The 26,750-nt window shown below is 40.3% G+C and overlaps 1 protein-coding gene across 1 annotated transcript in view; it reads right to left on the bottom strand.

Annotated features, from left to right (window-relative positions):
* Window positions 1–2,769: 2,769 nt before the first annotated feature.
* cenpe (centromere protein E) overlaps window positions 2,770–26,750 on the bottom strand; it is a 122,317-nt gene continuing 98,336 nt past the window's right edge. The window contains exons 33-44 of the mRNA XM_078215352.1: window positions 20,561–20,794; window positions 20,163–20,345; window positions 17,526–17,747; window positions 16,060–16,290; window positions 14,884–15,099; window positions 11,523–11,744; window positions 10,842–11,045; window positions 8,605–8,717; window positions 8,427–8,524; window positions 6,546–6,711; window positions 5,380–5,756; window positions 2,770–3,481 (exon numbers count right to left, since the gene is read on the bottom strand). Coding sequence (XP_078071478.1) covers window positions 3,387–3,481; window positions 5,380–5,756; window positions 6,546–6,711; window positions 8,427–8,524; window positions 8,605–8,717; window positions 10,842–11,045; window positions 11,523–11,744; window positions 14,884–15,099; window positions 16,060–16,290; window positions 17,526–17,747; window positions 20,163–20,345; window positions 20,561–20,794 — 2,361 coding nt within the window. The 3' untranslated portion in view covers window positions 2,770–3,386. The remainder of the gene's footprint in view (window positions 3,482–5,379; window positions 5,757–6,545; window positions 6,712–8,426; window positions 8,525–8,604; window positions 8,718–10,841; window positions 11,046–11,522; window positions 11,745–14,883; window positions 15,100–16,059; window positions 16,291–17,525; window positions 17,748–20,162; window positions 20,346–20,560; window positions 20,795–26,750) is intronic.

Genomic DNA, 26,750 nt, shown 5'->3' with positions numbered 1-26,750 from the left:
CTTCAAAATACCTGGAGGCATTTGGCTATTCATGAATGTTATTTAGTGAAGTTGATGTGCAGCTATATATACAATTAATAGACTTATTAGTTACCTTAAATGATACAATGATAAATGTCACTTCATTCTCTTCGGTGCTTGCACCTGATCTAACATTATCCATTCAAGGCTCACCTCAAACTGTATCTCACGAAGCATTGCCTTTGCATCTCAAGTCTAGTTTCCGATTTTTCCCTGGAACAGGGCCAGATAAATGTGATTGTAGCTAAATAGAAGACAATGCTTCATGCACAAATAACAACTTTGTGTGTACACAGTACAGCAGTGGTGCTAAGGTGAAGATAGAGCATCTAGTCCATGTTGAAGTAATTCAACTCCGAGGAAAGGGCGGGTTTACAACAGGTCCTCCAAAACACATCTTGTGAAGTTCAAGAAAAAGGATCGGACCTTAAAGTTCATGACATTTTAGCAGCTGTGGAACTCAAAAGCATGGATGCAGTAAGCTCTGTGAAGTCAAACGCCATGAAATTAAAGCTATAAATGAGAAATATTTGAAGAAATAGCTTCACCAGCATCTACAAATCGTATTCAAGCTGGAAAGGTTGATAATATTCCTGGTGATCATCTCACCCTGCAAATGAGAAGTGAATTCACCCTTCAAAAACTGCAAATTCTGCATCCATCTGATCTTTAGCAGCCTGCGTATATGCTGAATACTGCTGGTGGCATCTAAAGGAGAAAGTGTGATACGGAAACCAGCACATCTCACTTGCAGTAGAGTAATGAGAATGGGGCAATAGCGCTCAGTGTGTTAGCCTTACAGCTTAGGTTTTTTTGGGTACCTTTTGGTACTTTGCATCTAATCATGGTCCCCCTGAGAGAGAAACCAAATCCAAACTGACAAGACAAAACATTGCATCCCATCTTGGGCTCGATCAAACAAGATCCAAGCTAACAGGGTGAGGCATTGCACCCCCTCCTAGGCTTGATCCAATGCTTCACCTTAACCAAGAGGAAAAGATGTTTTTGAAAAATTGCATCAGGTTTAGCCTTATTGGCTACCCTGATCCTTTATTCTACCCGAGCTTAGACAAATCACGATTGTAGGTGTCAGCACACCCAGTGAAATGGGCTAGCCTTGTCCCCTGCCTGATCATGGCTTCATCCCTGCAATTGGATAGTGCCAAATTATACCCATCAGGGTTAGGAAGGATTAATCTTGGTTGTTTGCATGGTTACTATTTCCGAAGGCATCATGGGACGAGAGAATTGGGTGCAATTATTCAGTATAGATTTGTCAACAGGATGGAGCATGTGGTAGATGAACCTCATTATGGGGCAAAACCTGCAGGGCAGAGCTCGTTTAGGAGGCTACAATTAGAGTTGCTGCTCCCATCTTTTAACTATTTTTAATCACCCTATTTCTCTCACTTCAGCTTACCCTAGGGCGGTACAGTGGTTAGCACTGTTGCCTCAGTGCCAGGGACCCAGGTATGATTCACAGCTTGCATCAGTGTGGAGTTTGTATGTTCTCCCCATGTCTGCATGAGTTTCTTCCAGGTGTTCTGGTTTCCTCCCACTGAATGAAAGACATGCTGGTTAGGTGCACTGACCCGATCAGGTGCTGGAGTGTGGCGACTCGGGGAATTTCACAGCAACTTCATTGCAGTCTTAATGCAAGCCTTGCTTGTGACTAATAAATAAACTTTACCCCTCTCCCTCATGCTCGGACGACAGTCCCTCTTGAAATGTACACTGCCCCAAGATCAATTTTAAAATGCAAGAAGGAGGTACATTTTGGCCAGTTTCCTGACTCTCTAAAGCCTCACCTACAAGGCACAAATCAGGATTGTGATGGAATATATTTCACTTGCTTAAGTGCAGCTCCAATAACAAACTCGACACAATCAAGATAAAGCAGCCCACTTGACTAAAGCACCCAATTTCACCACCTTCAACACCCACTCCTATCACAGATGCACAGTAGCAGCAGCAACGTGTACCATGTACAGAATGCACTGCAGCAACTCATCCAGGCTTCTTCTACTGCAACTTCCAAGCCCACGCCCTCTACCATCTAGAAAGGCAAGGGCTGCAAATACATGGGAACATGTTTCCCTACTGCAAGTTTGCCTCTGAACCTCACACCATCCTGACTTGAAACAATATCACTGCACCTTTATTATCATTGGGTCAAAATCCTGGAACTCCCTCCCTAACAGCCCAGTGGGTGTAACTACACCACATGAACTGCAACAGTTCAAGAAGGCAGCCCACCACCACCACAATTCAAGATGGGGAATAAATGCTGGCCTTGTCAGTGACGCTCACATCCCATGATTTTTAAAGGCTACAACATGTCAAGGATTCTTTTACAGCACCTCCTACCACACAGAAAAACAGGGAAGCAGGGAAAGGAAACATTACCATCTCCAAGTTACTTACTATTTGGACTTTGAAATATTTTGCCATTCCATCACCACAGGGTCAACATCCTTGAATTAGCTCCCTAACAGCACAGTGGGTGTACCGTCAGCACGCAGACTGCAGTGAATCATGAACGTAGCTCACGAATGTTTGAGGGCCATCAGGATGGCCAATAAATGCCACACTCGCACATATTCAACAAATAATTAACAGGGCAATTTACTCTCTTCAAATGACCATGTGTCCTTGGAATTTATAACTTCAAATTATTATTTAAGTTTGATTGATCGGTAGAGGCAATTTATTGCTGTGTATTAGCAAAACAAAAGCAACGTTTTTATTGAATAGAAAAACTTTATTTAAGAAAACTTCAACGAGAAACTTTTAGTATAAAAGTGTACACGTTCATAACATAGAAGTTAAATACAGTTACTGAAAGCTTCTGTTTGGTGAAAAAGTTATTGAAACATTGCTGGACAGCATTTCCCAGGGCAATATTTCATAACTAAACATCAAAACTATTGCCTTTGCTCATTTGGCATGATGTTGCTGCTACTTATCTACTTGCAGCCAATGATAGATGAGCATGTTTTATTAAAAAAAATTTCATATTACAAGAAATGCCAGTGCTGGAAAATGCAACATTTCCCAATTGTGGGCATGCAGCATTTCTCAGTCAGATTTACAACAGTTAGATTCAGAACAAACTTCCTTTTATCTTCATTAGAACAGCATCCAGTGCATTAATGTGACAATTTGAATCAGACCCAGCTGTCCTGTGACCTTGCAAGCAAGATTAGTGGCAAAAAGATCAACTAGTTAGAGGCAAAACCAGCTGAACTACTTTTGAGCAGAAGTGTGCAATTTATTTAATCATTAGCACGATAATAATTCCAGCCATTCCTCAGCAAATGCATTTAGTGGACTTTAATGTATTCAATTTTCCCATCAATTAACTTTCACTGCATTTTACACTCCGGTTCAGCAGCAGAGGGTTCGGGCCACCAATTAAGTGCATTCTCATCAGGTTTAGGTTTTTGTTGAGGGCTTCCAGCTAAAGACAAAAAAAATCCAAAATTAAAAGATCGAAGAAAGCATGCCTAATTTTTTCAACATCTATTTCAGCGCTCTTCTGTAGAGCTTTGCGCACATTAATTTCCAAGTTGGTGAATCGAACAAATTTACTAGGATGAGAAATTTCAAAAGGTTTCCTTTAAACTTTCTATAACATTGAGATGAGAGCCTATTGCCTCTTTAAAGGCTGACTTCTGGCTGAATGTTTCACCTCTTCTCTTCCAATATTATCTCCTTTACTCATCTAATTTCCAAGCTTCCTATCAAAGAATATACAAATTAAAAACAAAAGCCGTTCTACAGCAAGAACCTGTCTGCACACTTGTGTTATAGGTGTTCCATGGTGAGAACCCGCCTGTGAAATTAATTTCTATAAACAGAGCTTCTATGCCAAGTACTCATCTTGGATTACCTTGATGGGTCATAGCACAGAGGTAGCTATTCAGCCTTTTATGCCTGTGTCAGCTCTTTGAAAGCACTAAAATTAGTCCCACTCCTTTGTTCTTTCCCCATAGATGTGCAAGTTCTAATTTTTCAAATATAGATCAAATTCCCTTCTGTAATTGCTATTACACCAGATCCATCACCATATGGCAGTATAAACATTGCAAATCATAACTCACTGCTTAAAAAACTTATCACCTGCCTGGTTATTGTTAATGTTCTTAAAACTGTGCTCTTGGATTACCTTACCAATAAGATCGACCAAAATATTGTCTTCTGTGCAGTGGCATTCAATGTTAATATTCTATCAAAACCCTTTGTAATTCTGAAAGCCTTGACCGTAAAACTTTATTAACCTTCTTTGTTAAGCTTTATCAATGACTTTCCTTCCACTACAAGTTCAGAATTGGGGACGTTGACTGATGTTTGCACAATATTCAGCACCATTCAACTCCTCAGATACTGCAGCAGCCCATGTTCAAATACAGCGAGATATGGACAATATCCAGGCTTGGACTGACAGGTAGCAAGTAATAATCACACCACACAAGTGGCAGGCAATGACCATCTTCAAGAAAGAATCCAAGCTCGACATTCAATGGCATTACCATCACCGACCCCCCAATTATAAACATCCTGGCGGGGGTTACCATTAACCAGAAGCCTAGCCATACAAATACTGCGCTATAATACATTATAGACAAGGAACCCTGAGGAGTGTAACCCACCTACCTCGCTCCCCAAAGCCTGTCCATAATCTACAAAGCACAACAGGAGTGTGATGGAATACTCTCTTGCCCTTGCTTTGATGAGTACAGCTCCAACAACACTCAAGGCGGCTCCTTGGACAGCATCTTCCAAGCAGTGAGAAGAATATGTAGAGCGTCAAACGGTCATAAACAAGTTGTTGGAATGGAAGGTGGTAGATAAAATTTAATGCAGGGAAGCAAGTGTGAAGCGATTAATTTTGGTAGGAAGAATGCAGAGAGAATACAAGGGGTACAGGAGCAGAGGGACCTTGGCGCACAAGTCATTGAAAGTGGTGGAACAAGTTGAGAATAGTTAACAAAGCAACAACATCCTAGGCTTTAGTAATAGGAACAAAGAGTACAAAAGTAAAGGAGGTTATGCTAAATTTGGCTCATTAGATTGAAGAAAATCTTTTAGAAATTCTATACGGCTTGCAGTATGTTTTACGTTCTATTCAAATTGTTACATCAGCAGATTGTACTAAAAGCTCACCATTCAAAACTCAAGCCGCTTTGCTTTGTTCTAGAGAAATACAACTTCTCTGGTTTCATATCTGCTCCCATCTATTATATGTTATACTAATCACCTGCTGCAAAAATTGAAGCTATCAAAGTATTTTCCATGAGTGGTTTAATTTGAATTCTGGCAGATCTATTTTAAGCACACAATGCTAATTGTTTTTACCTGCTAGGAAACCGAGCTGAGAGTTATCAAAAATTTTGGAGTGGGGAAGCAGCCACGGCTGTGATTTCATATCAAACAACGATGTTCTAGAAGAATCAATGGGAAGCGTGGTTTCTGAAGCTGGTGCAGTTTCATCTCGAGTGTCGGTAGTTTTATTTTCAGGTGAAAATAATGCTGTCGAAATCTTGACCTTTTGTGGGATTGGTGTACGTTCTCTCTGTGACAGGGAAGTGAGACTTTCATCGGGACACAAAGTAAGTGTATGTTGAACATTTTCATGCTTCAGTCGGTGCTTTACTGGCGTTCGGTCCTTTTCTTCGTATTTTACAGCTCTTTCTTTCCATTTATTATTTTCATATTTTAGATCAGTCAGCATTCTAAAATCAATTGAGATATCATTAACCATCACCAAATACATAGAACATTACAGCGCAGTACAAGCCCTTCAATGTTGCGCCGACCTGTGAAACCAATCTAAAGCCCATCTAACCTACACTATTCCAATATCATCCATATGTTTATCCAATGACCCTTTAAATGCCCTTAATGTTGACGAGTCCGCTACTGCTGCAGGCAGGGCATTCCACGCCCTTACTACTCTTGAGTGAAGAACCTACCTCCGACATCTGTCCTATATCTATCACCCCTCAATTTAAAGCTATGTCCCCTTAAATACAGCAGCATTTCCAGCTAATTTTTTCAGGATCTCAAAACACAAACATCAACTTGTGTACTTAAACAGCAAGATGGGAAAACAAAGCCAGCAACATGGACATGCAAGAGCAAAACATCTGAAGACCACTCATCTTTCATCTTAAATGGAAAAAGGCAGAGCTGCATATGCTGAAGTTTCTTGATATTCATGATGGAATAGCTCAATATCCCATTGTGACTTGCTCCATAGTGACTAACATCATTTACTGTGGGTGTTGGGACAGTAAAATGTGTACTTGGGAGACGTGGGTGCAAAAGGACCACAAAATGCAATCGATGCTCCTGCGAGTGCAGTTGCCTTGAGAAATTTCTTGCAGGATTTTTAAACTTTGCCTTTTACTTGTATTAGTCCCTTATGCCAGATACAACCAACCAAATGGTGTGCATGCACTGTGAAGCCAGTTTTTTTTATTTTAAACACAATAAAGGCATATTTGAAAAAGAAACATTACCGTGTAAGATGTGTATTTTCCTTCTTCAGCTGATTTAGATCTCGATTAAGTTTAGCTTTCTCAGAATTTAAAACAAGAACCATTGCATTCTGAACTATACCGCTTCCAGCACTATATGAGAGAGGTGCATCAGTAGAATGTTTCTCATCTTTACTTTCAATTGCAACTGAAAGACATTAGAAATTAAACATTAAATTCAACCAATTGAGTATTTTAAACACAACTCAAATCATCACGAAGCATAACACTGTCTTTCAACAAATAAGATCCGAATACGGTGGCATGATGGCACAGTCGTTACCACTGCTGCTTCACAGCGCCAGGAACCTGGAATTAATTCCAGCCTTGAGTAACTGTGGAGTTTGCATGTTCTCCGTGTCTGCATGGGTTTCCTTCCACAATCCAAAGATGCGCTGGTTAGGTGAATTGGATATGCTAAATTGCCCCATGGTGTCTCAAGATATGTAGGTAATGGGGTTAGGAGGATTAACGGGGAACATGTGGGGTTACGGGGGATAGGGCCTGGGTAAGATGCACTGTCTGATTTGGTGTAGACTCAATGGGCCAAATGGCTTCCTTCCACACTGTAGAGATTCTATGAATACTTTAGGAAGCCACTATCAGAAGCGTGTAGAAGCTCAGCAACTGTACAGCTCAGTGACAACTTGAAATTCATGACAAATTGGCAGAGAACCTGGCAGATAGTATATGCCAATATCTTTGGGAAGGAAAAGGGAAAGTGAGTGAAAAAAAGGCCAAGGAAAGATCCTGTCCTCTTAAAAGCAAAACATGACAATCTACTTCATTTTTAACCTTAATGCTGATACACTTACCCAAGGTTTTACATTCAGAGGAATCAAACTGTCAGCTTGATATATCTAAAGAGCTTAGGCCTTAATTAACATAATGGCTGAACAGGAAAGAATCCAATTCGCTAACTTTCCTTGATGACTGAGGATGTAAATATAAAGGAACTTCCAATGATGGATGCTAATGTGAATCTCCTAAAAAGCCTTCTAACAAGTTCTGCATGAGATGAGGCTTTTAATCAGTTTGTAACCCTAATCTGTTAAATTATTAAATTTATTTTATTATGAATTTGAGGAAGCTATACATCACCATTTCTGACAACACCAAAGCCCAACAATGTTCTATCCCTACCTTTGTTCTTCACTACTCATCTTAAATTTATGCCCTGGGTGTCACTGATTTATGGTTATCTAACTTTTCCCCAATATATCTCAAAATTCATCTATTTTGAGTGTCTTGATTAGCTTTTCGCTTAGTCTTTCCACTCCAAGAATAAAAGTGAACAATTTCTCTAGTTCTGTCTGCTAACCAAAACCTAATAATAACCTTAGTAAGCTTCTACTATACTCTCGCTTTGGCCTCATTATTCTATAACAGAGCACCTAAAAAAGGATTTGATTTGTGGCACAATGTGTATAGGTTTCCACATGTAAACTCTATCGACAAAACATTGGAATCTATATACTTTAAATAAAACACCATCAACTTATTCTCCAAATTTGAAGGTTTATGCATCTGAACACAGGTATTTGTAAATTTATTTTAAAGTTTCACACATTAGATAGTCACTAATTCTTCCCACGCAAATGCTTCAAACTTATAAAAGTTTGCCTGAGAACTCAACTTCATTCAGGACAAATTCTCTTGATGTTTGTTATTTTCAAATTTTGGGCCCTATGCTAGAGCCCAAAAAATATTTGTGCGCAATTCCAAAATTTAATGTCAAATAAAACAGGATACATTTTCAAAACTACTTTGAATTTTGGTGTATGATATCAAAATCTCAAACAGAACGCACAACGCTAAGCAATTTTGCCTCATTTTTTAAGCAATGAATTTAAAAATACTAACTTGTGGTATCCAGTTCTTGCTGGGTTCTTCGAAGTGTTGCCTTTATTTCTCTCAGCTGCTCTTCTTTATGTTCTAAGCTGGCTTCGAGAGAACTAATTCTGCAAATAAATGGGTTGCATTACTTACAATACAATCTAAATAAAAACAGATAATACTTTAAAAAGACAGCCATCCTTACTGATTTTCAAAGTGTTTACTCTCTTTAATTTTCGCCATCTGCAGTGCAAACAATTGGTTTTTCAGCTCTGTCATCTCCTCTTTGAAAGGTTGAGCTCCCCTGTCCAACTTGGCCTGAAATGTGACAAAAATGTAAAGAAAATTCTGTTGAATGCTTCCTTCTGTAGGATAATTCAGACATTATCTACCTACACAAATTTTTCATTGCCCTCAAATATGCATACAAAAATAGGAGATGTAAGCCATTCAGCCCCTCAAGTCTGCTCTGCCACTCAATAAGATGGCTGATCTGTTTGTGTTTTGAATTCCACATTCCAATCTAGCTCCAATAACTTTTGATTCCCTTGCCTAACAAGAATCTACCTCCACCTTAAAAATGACCCCAAGTCCATTACATTGAGGCAGAAAGTTCCAAATTTGCACAGCCCGAGAAAAAAATTCTCCTCATCTGGATCCTAAAAGGGTGACCCCTAATTTTAAAAGGTTGCTCCCTAGTTTGAGACTCACCCACAAGGTGAAACATCCTTTCCATGCCCATCTCATCAAGACTGTTCAGTACCGTATACACTTCAATAATGTCATCCCTCACTCTACTGAACTCGTGGAAACAAGCCCCATCTGTCCAACCTTTCCTCGTAGGACAACCCGCTCATTCCGGGTATCAATCTAACACCACCACCTCTGAATATCCTCCAATGTAGTAATTTTTAAAATGTTTAAAATCATGTTTTATCATGAACAAACTTCACATTTCAGTGTAATGCGATTTGAGAAATGATGCAAACATAATTCTTAAATTCAGAAGTACACAATGATAATTTGAAATTGCCACCAGTTGGGAACAGATTAGAAAGAACTGTCTAAGTTACTTTTTTGAGCTTAGAAAAAGTCTAGCATTTAAAACTAAAACTGCCTTCAAAACAAAAACCTAGGACCCTTAGAAGGTTTTGACTAACATCTGATTTCCCCATGCCATAACCTCATGTCCCATGAATCAGCATCAATTTTAATGTGATACACATCAGATTTACCTCAACAAACCAGATACTCAGCTGGGTAAAATTTACCATATCAAAGCTAAAGACTCAGGAAGAGAGAGTTTAAAGTGGACCAACTGGGGCTAAATTGAGGAGTTTCATTGACTTTCAAAATTCAACTAATTTGTCTATTTGGAAAATCTTAATTTGCACAAGATACCAGCACATCAGTGTTACCGTCTCTATTAGTAGCAAGTGATTAAAATGTTTATTTTTCTAACTTCCACAACAAGCAAATGATAATTAGAGGCTTGAATAGATTTGCTTATCTAAGATGTGGAAAAGGTCAATTTCAAATACACCCAATTCAACCTTAAACATATAACATATATATATTTTGATCCTTTGCTTAGACTCTTGTATTTGAGAGATTACAATTACTGAGAAAGTGACAAAATATTTCAGAAAATATGAAAAGTAGGGAAAATAATAAACCTAGTGACCATATTGCGCAACTGAAAGACGACAAAATCCAACAGATGGAAGCCATCATGGAAAAAGTTGGCAATTTCGTTAACCAAAACAAAATTCACAATAAGGTAGGTTTAAAAAATTTTTTTTGAAGATATATAGATTTACAGTGGACACAAGACAATGCTAACTTCTCAAATAGAGAAAAAAATGTGCTCTATTTCTAAACTCCTAATGTTATATTTATATGCAAAATTGATTTCCTACTACCCTAACTACAGACACTAACAGGGCTGATCCACATTAACAAATTTCAGACTATCTTGCTGATTCTGGAACAGCTCCAGACTAAAATGCCCTCAACACTTGATGGGGCTTTGTGAATTTAAATAACTGCCAGATAAGAATGAACAGTGTTGTCAAGTCATGCACAAAAAAACAGCACACTTGTCCAAGCATCATTTGGTTGAAATATTTGTTCAGCTTTCAGGAAAGCTTTGAGTAAGGAACCATGTCAATTCAGACTAGGACAGTGCAGCTGGTTTTTAAATGTGCTTTCTTACACATGTGACTAAATTGACCAGTGCTACAACCTCCTCTTTGATCCTGCAAAAATTACTCCGATCTTTAGTTTGCAGATTAGAAAAAAAAAAATTTTGTTCTGAATCAGCAGCTTTCAAAATAAGGTTAAGAAAATACAACTCTTATTTTCTCAAATATTTAACCAAAATATTTTTAGTGCATGCATTTTTGAAGTTCACATTCAGCAGCTTGATTTCAAGCCCCACACCTGCAGCTGTTTCAAACTTTCTTCAAAGGTTTTTATCTGGCGGTCCTTCTTCAACAATGTCATCTGAAGATTTTCAAGTTTTTCGTCCAAAGTCTTGGAGCTTAATTCTGTCTGCAGTTCTGAGAGTTTATCTTCCTGCTGCTTGTAAGTTTCTCGACTCGCTGTCAGTGTCATTTCCAGATCATGATTTTTTATTCTCATTTTCTGAAATTGTAAAATTAGGATGTAAATATACCTTGCCCAAGTCACTTAACATTATATTTTAAGATCCTTGTACTTCTGTCCCAGTATGCAGGGGCATCCAAATGTAAATGTCGTCTTGAGAGTTTGAAACAGCCCCAATTGTACTAGTCCGATAGCAGTTATCCCAGAGCGTGTTCTGATCTCACTGTAGCTCAGTGGTCAAATTAGGATTGTGCGCCGATTATTAAGTGACAATGCAACAATCACAACGAGTTGTAGCACATAATGTGCACTGTGTCTTCAAATTTACAAAATAGGAACAGGACAGATGGTTACATCACATTTCAATCAATAAACCACATTAATAATACAAAGTAAAGTTATTGGGTTAACGTTAGTGATAGATTCTTTCCCATTGGAATTTCAAATCTTTTTCAGAGCATATTTCCTTTAACTTATAAAAGTAATGCTAACTAATTATTAAAACTGTTTGGTTACCTGCAGCAACAGCTCAGCCGACTTCAACTTTTTGGACAACTTCTGGTTCTCTATAGTTAACAATGGATCATAACCATTTTGGTTGAATGCATCCCGTCTGAGCGCTTTAATCTCCAAAAGCAGTTCCTCAGTCCTTTTGTTCACCTCATCCGCTTCCTCACAAGTCTTGCAGAGGTACGCTGAAAATCCAAATATCATTGACCTACTAAAATCAGCTTCACTCTGCAAGAGGAAGAAATTAACAATTTCTAACAGTGCAATGTACTGCTTAGCAACACAAATAATTTCTCAGTAATAAAAGTATAGATCTATGGTTGAAATGCATAGATGGTGTAGGAGAAGTTTGGTCCCTACAAATATTCTATGAATTCCATACTAGCCTAGAACTTAACTCTCCCCTAATGGAAATTAAAGGGCAGTGACTTCAAATCTTCAGCCAGAAGGAAACACAAATGATCGTTATTATTCTATTATACTATAGTGAACTGATTTTTAAATTTCAGTATGCCTCATTGGAAGTGAGGCAAATAAAATGAAACAAAGAGGATGCTTGATGACTATGCACCTATGGCAACCATCCCCAACTTATGATCACTGAAGTGTACTGGCTGATCCAATAACAAATGTTGCATTGTAATCATACAATTACCTGCATCAAACAACAAGCAATTTATTTTAAACCAGAGAGAAGATTGAAGTTTAGCAATCATGTTTGGACGTGCCACCTTCCAGATATGTATCTCCTTCCCTCTTATGATTCAGTTTGTAGTCAGATTTCTAGCACTAAAATAGACCCAACCAAAAGTCAAATCACATTCTCAGTGACTACAACGTATAATCCCAGTTATCCTCAACTATGTTTCAGCATTCAACACAGCCGATCACACCCTTCAAGGTACAGCCCAACGGGATTGCCAGCACTGGATTTCTTTCTTCTAAATCTGATCGAGGAACACTCTCTTCCTGACAGTTACTCGAGGAAACTTCCAAAGATCCATCTTCGTAACTCCCCCTCTTCAATGTGTCACCACTTGGTAACATTGCCCACAGACATGGATTAGTTCTGATCGATTAGATGACATCCAGCTCCTTTTCTCTCCCTTCCCAGGCTCTGTGCCAAAGCAGTTTTGGGTGAGCTACACTTTCTTCCAATATTGGAAAGATTTAAGCTGTCCACATCACAAACTCTACATCCTCATGAACTGACTCCATCCCTCACTCAGATTGTATACATCAGTGTTCTACTTAACCCTACAAGGCCACTAATTTCCATCTCATATTTGCCAATGAGATATTCTTTCATGTCCAGATCCCAGTGTTTTCCTGGCTGGTCTTGCTTCTTCAATCACCGGAATGTTCAGCTCATTAAAATTATGAAATACGATCAGTCTAACCAGTTCATTACCACCATCCTGTTAGACACGATGCAATGACAAGTCAGTCATTGACTAAACATGCCAATAAAGAGTGTCAGAGGTTTACAGCATGGAAACAGGCCTTGCAGCCCAACTTGTCCATGCCACCCTTTCTTTTTTTAAAAAAACCACAAAGCTGGTCCCAATTGCCTGCGTTTTGCCCATATCCTTCTATATCCATCTTACCCAGGTAACTGTCTAAACGCTTTTCAAAAACACAAAATTGTACCTGCTTCTACTATTACTCTGGCAGCTTGTTCCAGACACTCACCACCCTCTTAAAAAACTGCCCCTCTGGACCCTTTTGTATCTCTCCCCTCTCACCTTAAACCTATACCCTCTAGTTTTAGACTCCCCTACCTTTGGGAAAAGATATTGACTATCTAGTTGATCTATGCCCCTCATTTTATAGACCTCTATAAGATCACCCCTAAGCCTCCTACGCTCCAGGAGAGAAAAGTCCCAGTCTATCCAGTCTCTTCTTATAACTCAAACATCAAGTCCCGGTAGCATCCTAATAAGTCTTTTCCGCACTCTTTCTAGTTTAATAATATCCTTTCTATAATAGGGTGACCAGAACTGTACACAGTATTCCAAGTGTGGCCTTACCAATGTCTTGTACAACTTCAACAAGACATTCCAATTCCTATATTCAATGTTTTGATCAATGAAACCAAGCATGATGAATGCCTTCTTCACCAGTCTGTCCACATGTGACTCCACTTTGAAGGAGCTATGAACCTGTACCCCTAGATCTATTTGTTCTATAACTCTCCCCAATGCCCTACCATTAACTAAGTCCTGCCTTGGTTCAATCTACCAAAATGCATCACCTCGCATTTAGCTATATTAAACTCCATATCTCTATTACTTATTCGACAACAGATTCCTATGAGTTTTTTTTATTTGTTCATGGTATGTGGCAAAGCCAGCATTTACTGCCCATCCCTGCTGGCCCATGGTAGTAATGAGCATCACTTCTAAACTACCACAAACTGTTTGGTGGAGGTATACCCAATGTTAGGGAGGGAATTCCAGGATTTTGACCCAGTGATGGTGAAAGAATGGTGATATGATTCCAAGTAAGGTAATGGAGGGGAGCTTGCAGATGGTGATGTTCCCATGTTCCTGCTGCATAACAGTTTGTGTTTAGAAATTGACTTTGCCTCAGGAGTTTTTTATCTGAAAGCACAAGGCTGGATTTTCCATTTAAATAGATACTGGACAGCAAAGGTACTCGCCACTTTATAGCAGCTGGAGGTTAAACATGCAAGTATTTTTTATTGTAGATAGCACATGAATTGGAAATAGTCTCAAATTTCTGTCAAGCATTGCTTTGGTGCTTTTCTTTCCAATTTTGATAAATATGTGGTCCTAAACTTGCAATGGCTAAGTGGTGTACATTTTAGATAACATTCAAAAATAAAATTTAGGTGCATACAAGTTGCAACATCATTTTAAGTCTTTCATTCACGCGCCATTGGAGTATCTTCCTGATACACAAACTATCTTCTAGAATGTTGAACCTGAATCAAAGCAATCACAAAACTCTGTCGCAGTTTAAATTAGGATTAGAAGTTACAGCAATCAATGGAAACACTGGGTGGCAATGGTTAGCACTGCTGCCTCACAGCGCCAGGGATCTAGGTTTGATTCCCGGCTTGGATCACTGTCTGTGTGGAGTTTGCACATTCTCCCCGTGTCTACGTGGGTTTCCTCTCGGTGCTCCAGTTTCCTCCCACAATCCGAAAGATGTGCTGGTTAGGTACATTGGCCATGCTAAATTCTCCCTCAGGTGTACCTGAATAGACACCGTGTGGTGACGAGGGGATTTTCATAGTAACTTCATTTCAGTATTAATGCAAGCCCACTTGTGACTAATAAATTCAAACATGGAAATTTCAAATACACTAGTGCTACACTGATCTTGAAGTAAATAAACATACCAGAACTGCTTTGCGTTGGAGTTGATATTGTTGATCTAGCATTTGATTTTCATTCTCAATTTCTTCAATTATTTCCAAAATATTTGTGCAGGACTGATTGGAAATTCTTTCCATAAGATACTTTCGGGCTTTTGTTCTGGAAAGTAATTCATTCTGAGCGCTGGTCAGGAAGTTTGGATATTTTGACTTCAATTCCAACAAATTCTTCTGGACATTCTAAGTGAGAGAAATAACATTCAATGTAAAATGAAAAATGCAAGCAATCAATTTTAGACCTTCAAAATAATTAGATTAGCTTCTGATGGTGCTGATATACTAATGTGAATTGATGAACAACTTGCAGGATCCTTTACAATTGTTTATCAATTTTCATAATTTTTAGGGGTGAATTTGTTAAAAACATTTCCACAAAATAGTAGAAAAAAAATCTCAATTTCTTAAAATAGTTTTAGGATACACACACTCAAGTAGCTCGATTGTTGTGATGTGATTAACAAAATAGAAATGCTGCATATAATAGCCCAAATCTTCTGGTATTGGCTCATTAGAGGCTCATTGGAGCAGGCCTTTCCAGGGAATCAAAACTTCACTTGCACCTCGTTCAATTTGGTCTACTGTATCCACTGCTTGCAATGCGATCTCCTTTACATTGGGAAGATTAAACGCAGACTGGGTGACAGCTTTGTGGAACACCTTCACTCAGCCAACAAGCATGACCACAACTTTCCTGTTGCTTGCCATTCCAACTCAGCTTCTTGACCCCATGTTCATATGTTCCCACCTTGACCTGCTGCAATGCTCCAATGAAATCCATCATATGCGAGTATGTGCGTCACATACATGAAAACGCTCATGACATTTCCTCACACGAGCAGGTACATTATTCAGCATTCTCTGTTGCAGAAATGTGCGAGTAACACAGAGTAATCTGGAAATTACCATCTTTCCGAGCTACTTTTCATAGCTCCTTAAAGTCATTCTGTGAAACCTCACCCGCTTTCCACCCAAATCTTTGGTACTGATATGGACCACAGACATATTGTTCACTCCCTCTTCCCTTCCTACCTACCCCCCCACGACAAAGATGCAGTTAAATAGTCAATGGTGGAACAAAGTCTTGGCATTATAATGCTCTAGTTCCCTGATCATTAACTATTCTGAAGGAACAATACTAACCTGCAAGTGGTTTTCTTTAGTTGCAATTAAAGCTGAAATTGCTATTATTTCAGCATTCTTCTCTTCTGACATTAATTCCTGTTCAGCTGGATCAGACACTTGCTTCTTCAGAGTGTGCAACTGTAACAGCAATTCTTCATTCTTCTTTTTATATTCTGCTAGCTTTGCGTCACATACATGAAAGCGCTCATGACATTTCCTCACACGAGCAGGTACATTATTCAGCATTCTCTGTTGCAGAAATATGAAAAAATTGTCATAAAATGGACAGGATGGAGCCAAACACTAGCATTTACCATCTGAAATATTTTTGCGCCTTAAAAGTTATATTAGATCCTTTTGTTCATCACTTTTCTCAAGCTTTCCACTTTGATTCAGTAAAACAGAAGCAAAAATCTACTAAAACCAATTAATACAGTTCATACCGCAAAATTGCCTTCCAAGGCTATTACATACAGATTGCAGATAGGATAATAAACTTCTCCTTGCTGCAAATAGGAAAAAGTGGTAAGATCAACCAAACTGGGAACCAATTGCTGTGCTGCAAGCTGCCCAAGACATTGGCAAAGAATCAACAGCAGTGGCTTGCTAATCTTAATCCATGAAAAAGATGGTAATTTGTTGCAAGTGATCTCTGAAACCACTGCTTTAATCCAACTTTCCATCATTAATATTGCAAAGGGCAGCGACAACAGGATAAGTGTATGTGTGGGATACTTTAAACAATAGAAGGAACATAATACCAGCCTCCTTAGACATGATAGGATCTCCATTATCACTGAAGTAAATTTTGCATAGGAACATTTCTGTAAATAAAGACTTTGCAGAATTCTTTCCACAAATTAACTACCCTGCTGTTCAACTTGAATCTGCCGCACACTCTAAAAGTATACTTTAGCAGCAGCAATGCCCTTATGTTAGTTCCTGACCAGAATCAAAACATTTCCCAGACAATACAGGTGGAACAATTTAAAAGCAATATTCACAATTACCCTTCACCAGCTCAGCTTTACTTGAATACCCACTGCGACACCAAATACTGATGAAGTACCACATTCAAACTTCAGAAACAAATATAGTTAAAGAATGAAATAATTTTCCCCTATTGGACTGGATTGCAAAAAAAAAAGTTTAGATCACAATAGAAATGCTGGAAACACTCAGTATCTGCAGAAGAGGAAGGCAGGTTTCACAATTCAGTTCCAGAAACATTCAATTCTGACAGAGGTTGATTGACTTGAAACATTAATCCAGCTCCCTCCCCTCCCCCCCACACCAATCCAGCCCTCCCTCCACATTAAGCTACATGGCCCACTGAGTGCCTCCAGCATTTTCTGATTTTATTTCAGAACAAAACTGTTCTGCATCATCTGCAGTATTTTGCTTTTCAAATTTAGACCACAATGCAGAAGTTTATCATTTTTTAAGAAAGTATTGCCATTACAAATTCTAATGCATACAGGTACCATAAAATCATTTCTCAACACCACAAGTTTTTCATGTAGTTGCTGATTCTCTTGCTGTAGCTTCCCAATGCGTGCTGATTCTGTCGATCCTTCAGGCACTCGAGTGCAAAATCCAATCAGTAGTTCTTTCCATGCCTCTGTCTCTCTCAATAATTCCTGGTCAGCTGTAGATAGGCTGATCTGGTACTCATTTTTCAATTCATGTAAACTCTGAATTGCGTTCTGAATAATAAATAAATTCAGTGCAAATGAGGACTAACGAAACAAACATTATACAGGTCAGATGACTAAAGAAATAATTTCCCCAATTGGCACAAAGGAGAAACTACACGCCAGCTTCAAGGAATCTAGTACTCAGCAGCCATCACACATTAAGGACAAACTTCAGCTGCAGCACAGTAGAATGTTAATGTGACACTATCAACAAATGGCACTTAAAAAAAACTACAATTCTGCAGTATTTTACTGGCTTCAACAGTGACTAAACCAAATTACACTAATCCAGAAAATAGCCAAGTTGAAATAAATTTAAGCTTGTATAATAGTCTGCAATTTAATTCAATTCTGGCAGTGTAAATTCAAAACAGAAGATCTTTTCAACCTCAGAAAAGGACAAAGCTTGTACTGATCCTTAAAAAGGCATTAAACTTCCATGCAAAGCCTATGTAATTTTTGATAGATTAACCATCCAATCCAACACTGGTACAAGATATTTTTCCCCTCGCTTCTGATGCTAACTTTTGGGTACTAAAGTCCATGGAGGACCTTACCCAAATGGCTATGTTTCATGTTTAATCTTAGACTGGGAGTATACACAAGTTATTCACCTCTGGGAAAGAGAATGTGACAGCTGAGTCAGAGCTGTCACGATGACTGCCATTGCTCACTTTCCATCACAGATCACTGAATAGCAGTCAGAGACAGCAATCTTCAGCCTCTGCACATTGTACCACCGTAATGGAGATTGTCCATCTTAGATGGTGGACTAAAATTGGTACAGTCCAGGCTTAGTTCTACATTGACTATTTTTTTCTTTTAAATTGGGAGCCATTAAACTGCCATTTTCCTTAATACACAAAAAATTTAATGTGTCAAAGGAAGAGAGTGTTGCTGCAATTTAACAACACTTTCTTGGACTGACAGCATTCCTGTAAAAAAAGTAATCTGCTGACTTGGCTGCTCCCATTAGTGATAACAAAGGGAGATTTTTAACAAAGCAAACAGATTGTAAATCTTCCACAGAACATTTGCCTTAGCAAGTGCATTTTAGACTAATGGAAAAAGAAACATGAGAACTGTTTTATAGAAATTAGGAAATAGATTTGCAAGCTTCATTTTTCGCTGATATTTTAAAAGTTGTTAATAGGTCATACCAATTTTGATTGTGAAATATTAAGTTGGAATATATTTTATCATAATTACAATCATGGAGAATATTAGATACTGTAACAAAGCACTGCTGCTTTGAACTTTATTCTTCCATGGGACGTGGGTATTGCTGGCAAGGCCAGCATAGGTGCACATCCATACATCCCCTTGGCCAGAATGGCTTGGGAGGCCATTTCAGATAGTTTCATGGTCACCATTACTAACAGTTCAAGACAATTATATTTTGTTAATATATTGACTTTATTTCTCCTACACAAATGTAACAATAAAAGCAGCATATCGAATGTACAGGTATTCTTTAAACCATTATAATCATGCCTCCCACAATGGTCCTTTAACGTGATGCTACAGGAACTTGCATTTTGGCTTTGCTTACCACTGCCATCACTGTTCAGAAGAATTTGCATATACCCCCAAAGAGCTGCATGGCTATGTCATGCATCACACTTAAAGCAGCATCAGCCTCCACTTTTGGAAGAGATCGGGGACGAGGAGACTGTTGTCAAAGGAAGCACTAAATATGCTGGATATTGAACTGAACTGCTCCATTAAACATGAAACTAAAGTTTGGAAATGAGGATATATATTTCTTTAAAATTTGCAATAATTAGGCTGTCTCCAGGGCAAAAGGGTAGCACAGTGGCAACACTGCAGTCTCAGCACCAGGAACCCAGGTTCAATTCTGACCATGGGTGACTAAGTGGAGGTTGCACATTCTCCCCATGCGATGATTGGGGACTCAGGAGAAGACCAGGATGGGTCATCCACATGACACTTCTGGCTGAAGTGGGGCGACACGGTGGCACAGTGATTAGCACTGCTGCCTCACAGCACCAGGGTTCAATTCACGGCTTGCGTCACTGTGTGGAGTTTGCACGGGTTTCCTCCAGGTGCTCCAGTTTCCTCCCACATTCCAAAAATGTGCAGGTTAGGTGGATTGGCCATGCTAAATTGGCCTGAGTGAGGACCAGCAGGGTAAATACATGGGGGTTGTGGACATGGGGCCTGGGTGGGCTTGTCGTCAGTGCAGATTCGATGGGCCAAATGGCCTCCTCTGTCTGCACTGCAGGGATTCTATGATTCTAAATTGCATCAATTCATCCAGAAAGTGACTGAACAAAAGACAAGCTGGCAACTACCTTGATTCCACCGGATAGGATTCCAAACAATCCAACTTCCTTCCTCACTGTGAGAGATGTACATGTTAATAAGATTGAAAGTATTGCTAGTGGAATAACACTAACATACCTGCAGCAGTAGATCTTTTTCCTGTAGACAATTATAAACCGTATTAATTTCTGCTACAACAGGATCAGTTTCTGAATTAGTGGGTACAAGTTGTGCTCGCTCTTCATTCAAAGTAACAATTTGCTCCTCTAAGGTTGCAACAGATTCTTTAAGTTCTTTGTTTAGTCTTTCCTCCATCTTAAGCTATTGTTCAAGGAAAATAATTGGGGAAGCAAAGATAGATAACATTTTAATAAAAGCAATAATGGTTTCATTTTCAGCACTGCAGTCATCACCCTGGTCTCAACACAAACTGCTTGTGGGCTACAGCAAATTACATTTTAAGAGCAGTTTCTGGCAAAACTTAAGATTTCATTGGATTTAAAAGTAACCCAATAATTCAAAACTCCAAAACTCACCATTTCTGCCTTTTCACAGAGAACTTTCTGGGTTTTTTCCAGCTGCAATTTGAGCTCATCGTACTCCATCAATGTAGATATTTTTTCTTTCTCCAATTGATCACTAGATTCTCTCTGCAAGAGTTCCATTTTTTGTGCCTTGGACACACGAGTTTTCAATTCCTCCTTCAGTTGTGTAATTTTAGTTAGCAGCTGGTCACGGTGATTTCTTATGTTGTTAAACTCGTCTGTCCACTTAAACAGTTTGAAAGATTCCATAAGGTTAAACACACTGCTACATTAAAAATGAAACTGAAATATCTGTCCAATTTCTACGAGATTTGATTAACCTTCTCACTGAACGAGGAAGTATGGCCTTAATTCAGGCTCCCACATGCTCCATTCTGAACTAGGACCAGGGAAAAGCTGCTAAACCTGCCAATGTTTTCAAACACTCAGATGAAATTATTCATAAAGTTGTGATTGCATTTCCTAACTAAGGAATGCAATTCTGATTAAATGCAACAACTTTAAGTGATTCATAGGTTCCCACAGGAATCACTGTTAAAGCTAGAGTTCGGTTCCTTCAGACATTTGCCAACTGTAAAAAAAACAAGTTTAAATACCATTATTGGATTGGTAGAGAACTTGAGCATCACTGAAAGAGAGAGAGAGACATGTCAAAGCTTTTCCACTTGTACTCATCAGGACATTGCAAGAATACAGAGTGTAACGGAAACAATTTATACTTCATAATAGAATGCTGATTGGTTGGCAAGTAGACTCTGATTTGTAGAGACGTTACCATGGAGAACATATTAGTTAACTGATGACAGTTAAGTGCCAAGCTTTGTTTAAATTCAAACCAGGCAGGTTGACTTTGATTTCCCCAGGGCAATGCCGTGATCAATGAGCCAGAGAATGGCTATTTCCCATTTGCTTCAGTTGAAACAGGTGCAATTGATGTACATGTTCTACCTGTAAGGAATAGAACTCTAATATACATAGCTCCTGGCACACACAACTGCACTCCATTGAGCGCCCAACCAATAATCTTAATATACAAGTGTACAATTTTGGAGTAGGCCACTTGGCCCTTTGAACCTGTTCCCTCATTCAATAAGATCATGGCTGATCTGACTGTAACCTCAACTCCATGGGGACGGTTCTCCCAAAACAATTCTAAGTGTCGAATTCGCATAAAAACTAGTGTAAATCCCGCTGGTTTTTCCAGCGGGTGTTTCAAAATGAATCTCCCACACTGAGCATTGCAAAGTGATGTGTGCAAAAATCAGTAGGCTTATTCCAGTTGGAGGCCAGCAGCATAGCTGTGAGCAGGCCACTTGCGCATGTGCCCATCTGTCAGTGCCAAAATCGGTGCACGCAGTGGCCCCGCACTGCCGGCCTCCCAATCGCTGGTGGGCCAGCCTCGACCCCCTTCAACTCCAATTTCCACCCCATCCTCCCCACACTCCCCGCAGTCCCGGCCCCCCAGCAGGCTGACCCACCCCCACCCCAATGGCCAGCGCGGATCACTAGCTTCCCGCCCTCTGTCACTCAGCCCAAATGCAGAGTGGCCGAGGGACACCCCCACCCCCCCCACACCAATTTCCCTACCGAGGGATCCCCCCACTCCCAGATGCTTTGAAATCCAGCTGCTGGAGATGTGGAGTCCATGACGCCCAACGGAATGGCTTCCGCTCGAGTCTCCAAAAGCATCGCAGCGGAATGGGAGAACCATCCCCCCAACCCCCAATATGTCTGTCAACCTCTGAGAACCTTTCATCTCCTTGCTCAATAGAATCTAGCTATTTCTCCCTTAAAAATATTCCAAGACTGCTTCCATCATCATTTGAGGAAGAGTTCCAAAGATTCACAATAAAAGATCCTCATCTGCATTAAATGAGCTTTTAAAAAGTGACTTCTAGTTCTAGATTCTCACAAGAGGAAACATCTGAACCATATCCACCCTGTCAAGAACCTCAGGATCTTATGTTGAAATCAAATCACCTCAACTCTAAACTCCAGCAGAAAAAACCCTAACCTTGTCCGACACTTCCTCAATCTGCCCATTCCAGATATCAGACCAAAGTCAGGGTAATTCTTAGAACATTCAGGATTGTTTAGCAAATGTTATCCAATCGCAGAATCACATCTAATGTTGGACATAGCTTTGAATTTTGCAAGCATGGGTTCATTGGTTAATTCTCCAGGGCAATGCTTTGACCAGAGTCAACATGTTTGGTTTGAATGTAAACAGAGCCTGGCAATTAACGGTCATGAGTTAACTGGTGCATTTCCATGGCAATATAGCTACCAGCGTCCACTTGCCATTCAGCACTCTTCATGAAGTATAAATTGTTGCTTCCTTTACATTTGGCTTTCTTGCAAATGTCCTGATGAGCGCAAGACAAAAAGCATTGACCTGCATCTTTTTCAGTGATATTTAAATGCTGTACCAACACATACAGTACTACTGTCCAAGCTGAAACATGCAATGTATAAAAAATAATGTACATTGTATAATTTTACAAATTACAGTGCAGTAATTTACATTGACTAGGCTCCATCTAGTGGTGGTAGCCGTTTGGTGCAAACCAAGAGCAGGGTAAAAGCAGTCGATGCATCAGGAGCAAGGGGTGGGTGAAGAGTGTGGTCAGAGCAACGGGAAAGCATGGTTAGAAGTGGCCCCACATACATCAGGGTCTCTATCTTCACGTGCTTGCAGATGCCAATGTTCGCTGTTCCTCCAATTCAAGATAATTTCTCTCCCACATTTGCTGTTGAACCCGTCATCGGAGGAGCCTTTCCCTGCAGAAATCTTCAAACTCTGACATTTTCAACACATGCTCCTCAGGCCATAGAAGGGGGCTTTGGCCTGCGAGTTGGAAAAGCCTGGACTAACTTGTCACGAAAGGGAGCCCAGGGGCAGAGTCAGCAGCAAAGCCAGGGGCAGAATAGCTGGAAGCAGACCCTGCCAGGAACGGAGGGCAGCAGGCAAGACCAGGTGGGGTTGGCAGTCTGGAGAATACTGTGGGGGAGGCTGGCCAAAAAGTGATGGAGCTAGGGCAGAGGGCAACTTTGGAGGAAGGGGGAAGGCAAACCAGAGAGCAACTTTGGAGCTGGGGAGGTCAAGAGGGCAGTGGCAACTTGGCGAGAAACAGAGGATTTGTCCTCTTAAATTCCAGAGTTGTCGTCTATTCGACAATTCTGCTAATGTTCTTGGATGCCACGCTCTTTCGAATGCTGGCTTGAAGTCAATACAAATTGGGGCAAGAAATTCCCCACTGCTGGGAATCAAACTTAGCCAAAAAGGAAGATGGTCGTGGTTGTTGGAGGCCAAACACCTCAGCCCCAGAGTCTCCAGGAGTAGAGCCCTAGGTCCAACTATCTTCAGCTGCTTCATCAATGACATTCCCTGCATCATAAGTTCAGAATGGGAATGCACATTGATAACTGCAGAGATCAGTGCCATTCACGAATCCGCAGATACTGAAGAAGTCATGTCCACATGCAGCAAAACCTGGACAACATTCTGGCTTGGGCTGATAAGTGACAAGTAATAATTGTGCCACATAATTATCAGGCAAAACCATTTCCAACCAGAGAGAATCTAACCATCACTCCATGACATTCAATGGCATCACCATCATTGAATTTCCCACCATCAATAACCTAATGTTTACCATTAGCCAGACATATAAATATTGTGGCTACAAGAGCAGGTCAATGACAGGGAATTCTGTGGCAAGTTGCATACCTACAATTCAGCAAAGGACCAAGGGATTGATTAAGAAGGGGAAAATACAGTACGAAAGTAAGCTTGCAGGGAATATAAAGGCTGACATGAAGAGTTTCTATAGATAAGTGAAGAGAAAGAGGTTGAAGACAAATGTAGGTCCCCTACAGACAGAAACCGAGGGATGTATAATAGGGGACAAAGAAATGGCCAAGCAACTGAATACATACTTTGGTTCTGTCTTCACAAAAGAGGACACAAATCAAATGTCAGAAATGTTGGAGAATGCAAGATTTAGAGAGAGGCAAGAACCGAGGGAGATCAATATTAGTGGAGAAATGGTGCTAGGAAAATTGATGGCATTGAAGGCGAATAAATCCCCAGGACCTAATCATCTACATTCCAGAGTACTTAAGTGGCTCTAGAAATAGTGGATACATTAGTGGTTATCTTCCAGGATTCTATAGACTCTGGAACAATCCCTGCAGATTGGAGGGTAGCGAATGTCACTCCAATATTCAAAAAGGGAGGTAGAGAGAAAACAGGAAATTATAGACCAGTAAGCTTAACATCCATAGTGGGGAAAATTCTTAAATTCATTATCAAGGGCTTTACAGCAGAGCATTTAGAAAGCAGTGGCAGGATCAGACAGAGTCAGCATGGATTTATGAAGGGGAAATCATGCTTGACAAATCTGTTGGAATTCTTTGAAGATGTAACTAGTAGAGTTGACAAGGGGGAGCCAGTCGATGTGGTATATTTGGACTTTCAGAAAGCGTTTGACAAAGTCCCGCACAAGACATTATCGTGCAAGATTAAAGCGCATGGGATTGGGGGAGGTGTATTGAGATGGCTAGAAAACTGATTGGCAGAGAAGTAGGAATTAATAGGTGCTTTTCAAATTGGCAGGCAGTAACTAATGGGGTGCCACAGGGATCGGTGCTGGGACCCCAGCTATTCACAAAAGATATTAATGATTTGGATGAGGGAACAAAATGTAACATCTCAGTTTGCAGATCATACCAAGTTAGTTGGGAGTTGCAGAGATCCTTCAGAATGATATGGACAGGTTGGGTGAGTGGGCAAATTAATGGCAGATGCAGTATAATTTGGATAAATGAGGTTATTCACTTTGGAAGCAAAAACAAGGTGGCAAATTACTACCTGAATGGCTATAAATTGGGAGGGGGAAGTGTGCAGTGGGACCTGGGTGTCCTTGTGCACCAGTTACTGAAGGTAAGCATGCAGGTGCAGCAGGTGGTAAAGGCAGCAAATGGCATGTTGGCCTTCATTGCAAGTACAGGAGCAGGGATGTGTTGTTGCAGTTATACAGGCCTTGGTGGGGCCACACCTAGAATATTGTGTGCAATTTTGGTCTCCTTTTGTGAGAAAGGATGTTCTTGCTCTCAAGGGAGTGCAGCGAAGGTTTACCAGGCTGCTTCCAGGGATGGTGGGACTGGTGTATGAGGAGAGATTAGGATTGTATGAGGAGAGGTTAGGATTGTTTTCACTGGAGTTCAGACGAATGAGGGGGGAATCTCAGACTTCTAAAATTCTAATAAGACTAGACAGGGTAGATGCAGGGGGGATATTCCCAATGGTGGGGGAGTCCAGAACTAGAGGTCACTGAGGTTTCAGGGCGGACCATTTAGGATGGAGGTGAGGAGTCATTTCTTCACCCAAAGAGTGGTGAGCCTGTGGAATTCATTACCACAGGAAGTAGCTGATGCTAAAACATTCGGGCGGCACGGTAGCACAGTGGTTAGCACTGCTGCTTCACAGCTCCAGGGTCCTGGGTTCGATTCCCGGCTCGGGTCACTGTCTGTGTGGAGTTTGCACATTCTCCTCGTGTCTGCGTGGGTTTCCTCCGGGTGCTCCGGTTTCGTCCCACAGTCCAAAGATGTGCGGGTTAGGTTGATTGGCCAGGTTAAAACTTGCCCCTTAGAGTCCCGAGATGCGTAGGTTAGTGGGATTAGCGGGTAAATATGTGGGGGTAGGGCCTGGGTGGGATTGTGGTCGGTGCAGACTCGATGGGCCGAATGGCCTCCTTCTGCACTGTAGGGTTTCTATGATTTCTATGATTGAATGCATTCAAGAGGTGGCTGGATATAGCACTTGCGGCGAATGGGATCAAAGGTTATGGGGAGAAAGGAGGATTAGGCTGTTGAATTGGATAATCAGCCATGATTGTAATAAATGGCGGAGCAGGCTCGAAGGGCCAAATGGCCTCCTCCTATCTTCCATGTCTACCTCCCGACTCCCCAAAGCCTGTCTACCATCAACAAGGCACCAGAAGTGCAATAGATAAACCGCCATTTGGCTGGATGACTACGATTCTAACAAACCTAGAGGCCGTCCAGGACAAAACATCCTAATTGATTAACACCACACCCATGGCCTTAACCATTCACTTCCTCTATGACCAGTGCACAGCGGCAACAATGTGTACCATATGCAAGATGATTTGCAGCA

This window comes from Mustelus asterias, chromosome 6, assembly GCF_964213995.1.
Source record: "Mustelus asterias chromosome 6, sMusAst1.hap1.1, whole genome shotgun sequence".
Classification (NCBI taxonomy): domain Eukaryota; kingdom Metazoa; phylum Chordata; class Chondrichthyes; order Carcharhiniformes; family Triakidae; genus Mustelus; species Mustelus asterias.
This window is presented reverse-complemented; position numbering and strand designations above follow the sequence as displayed.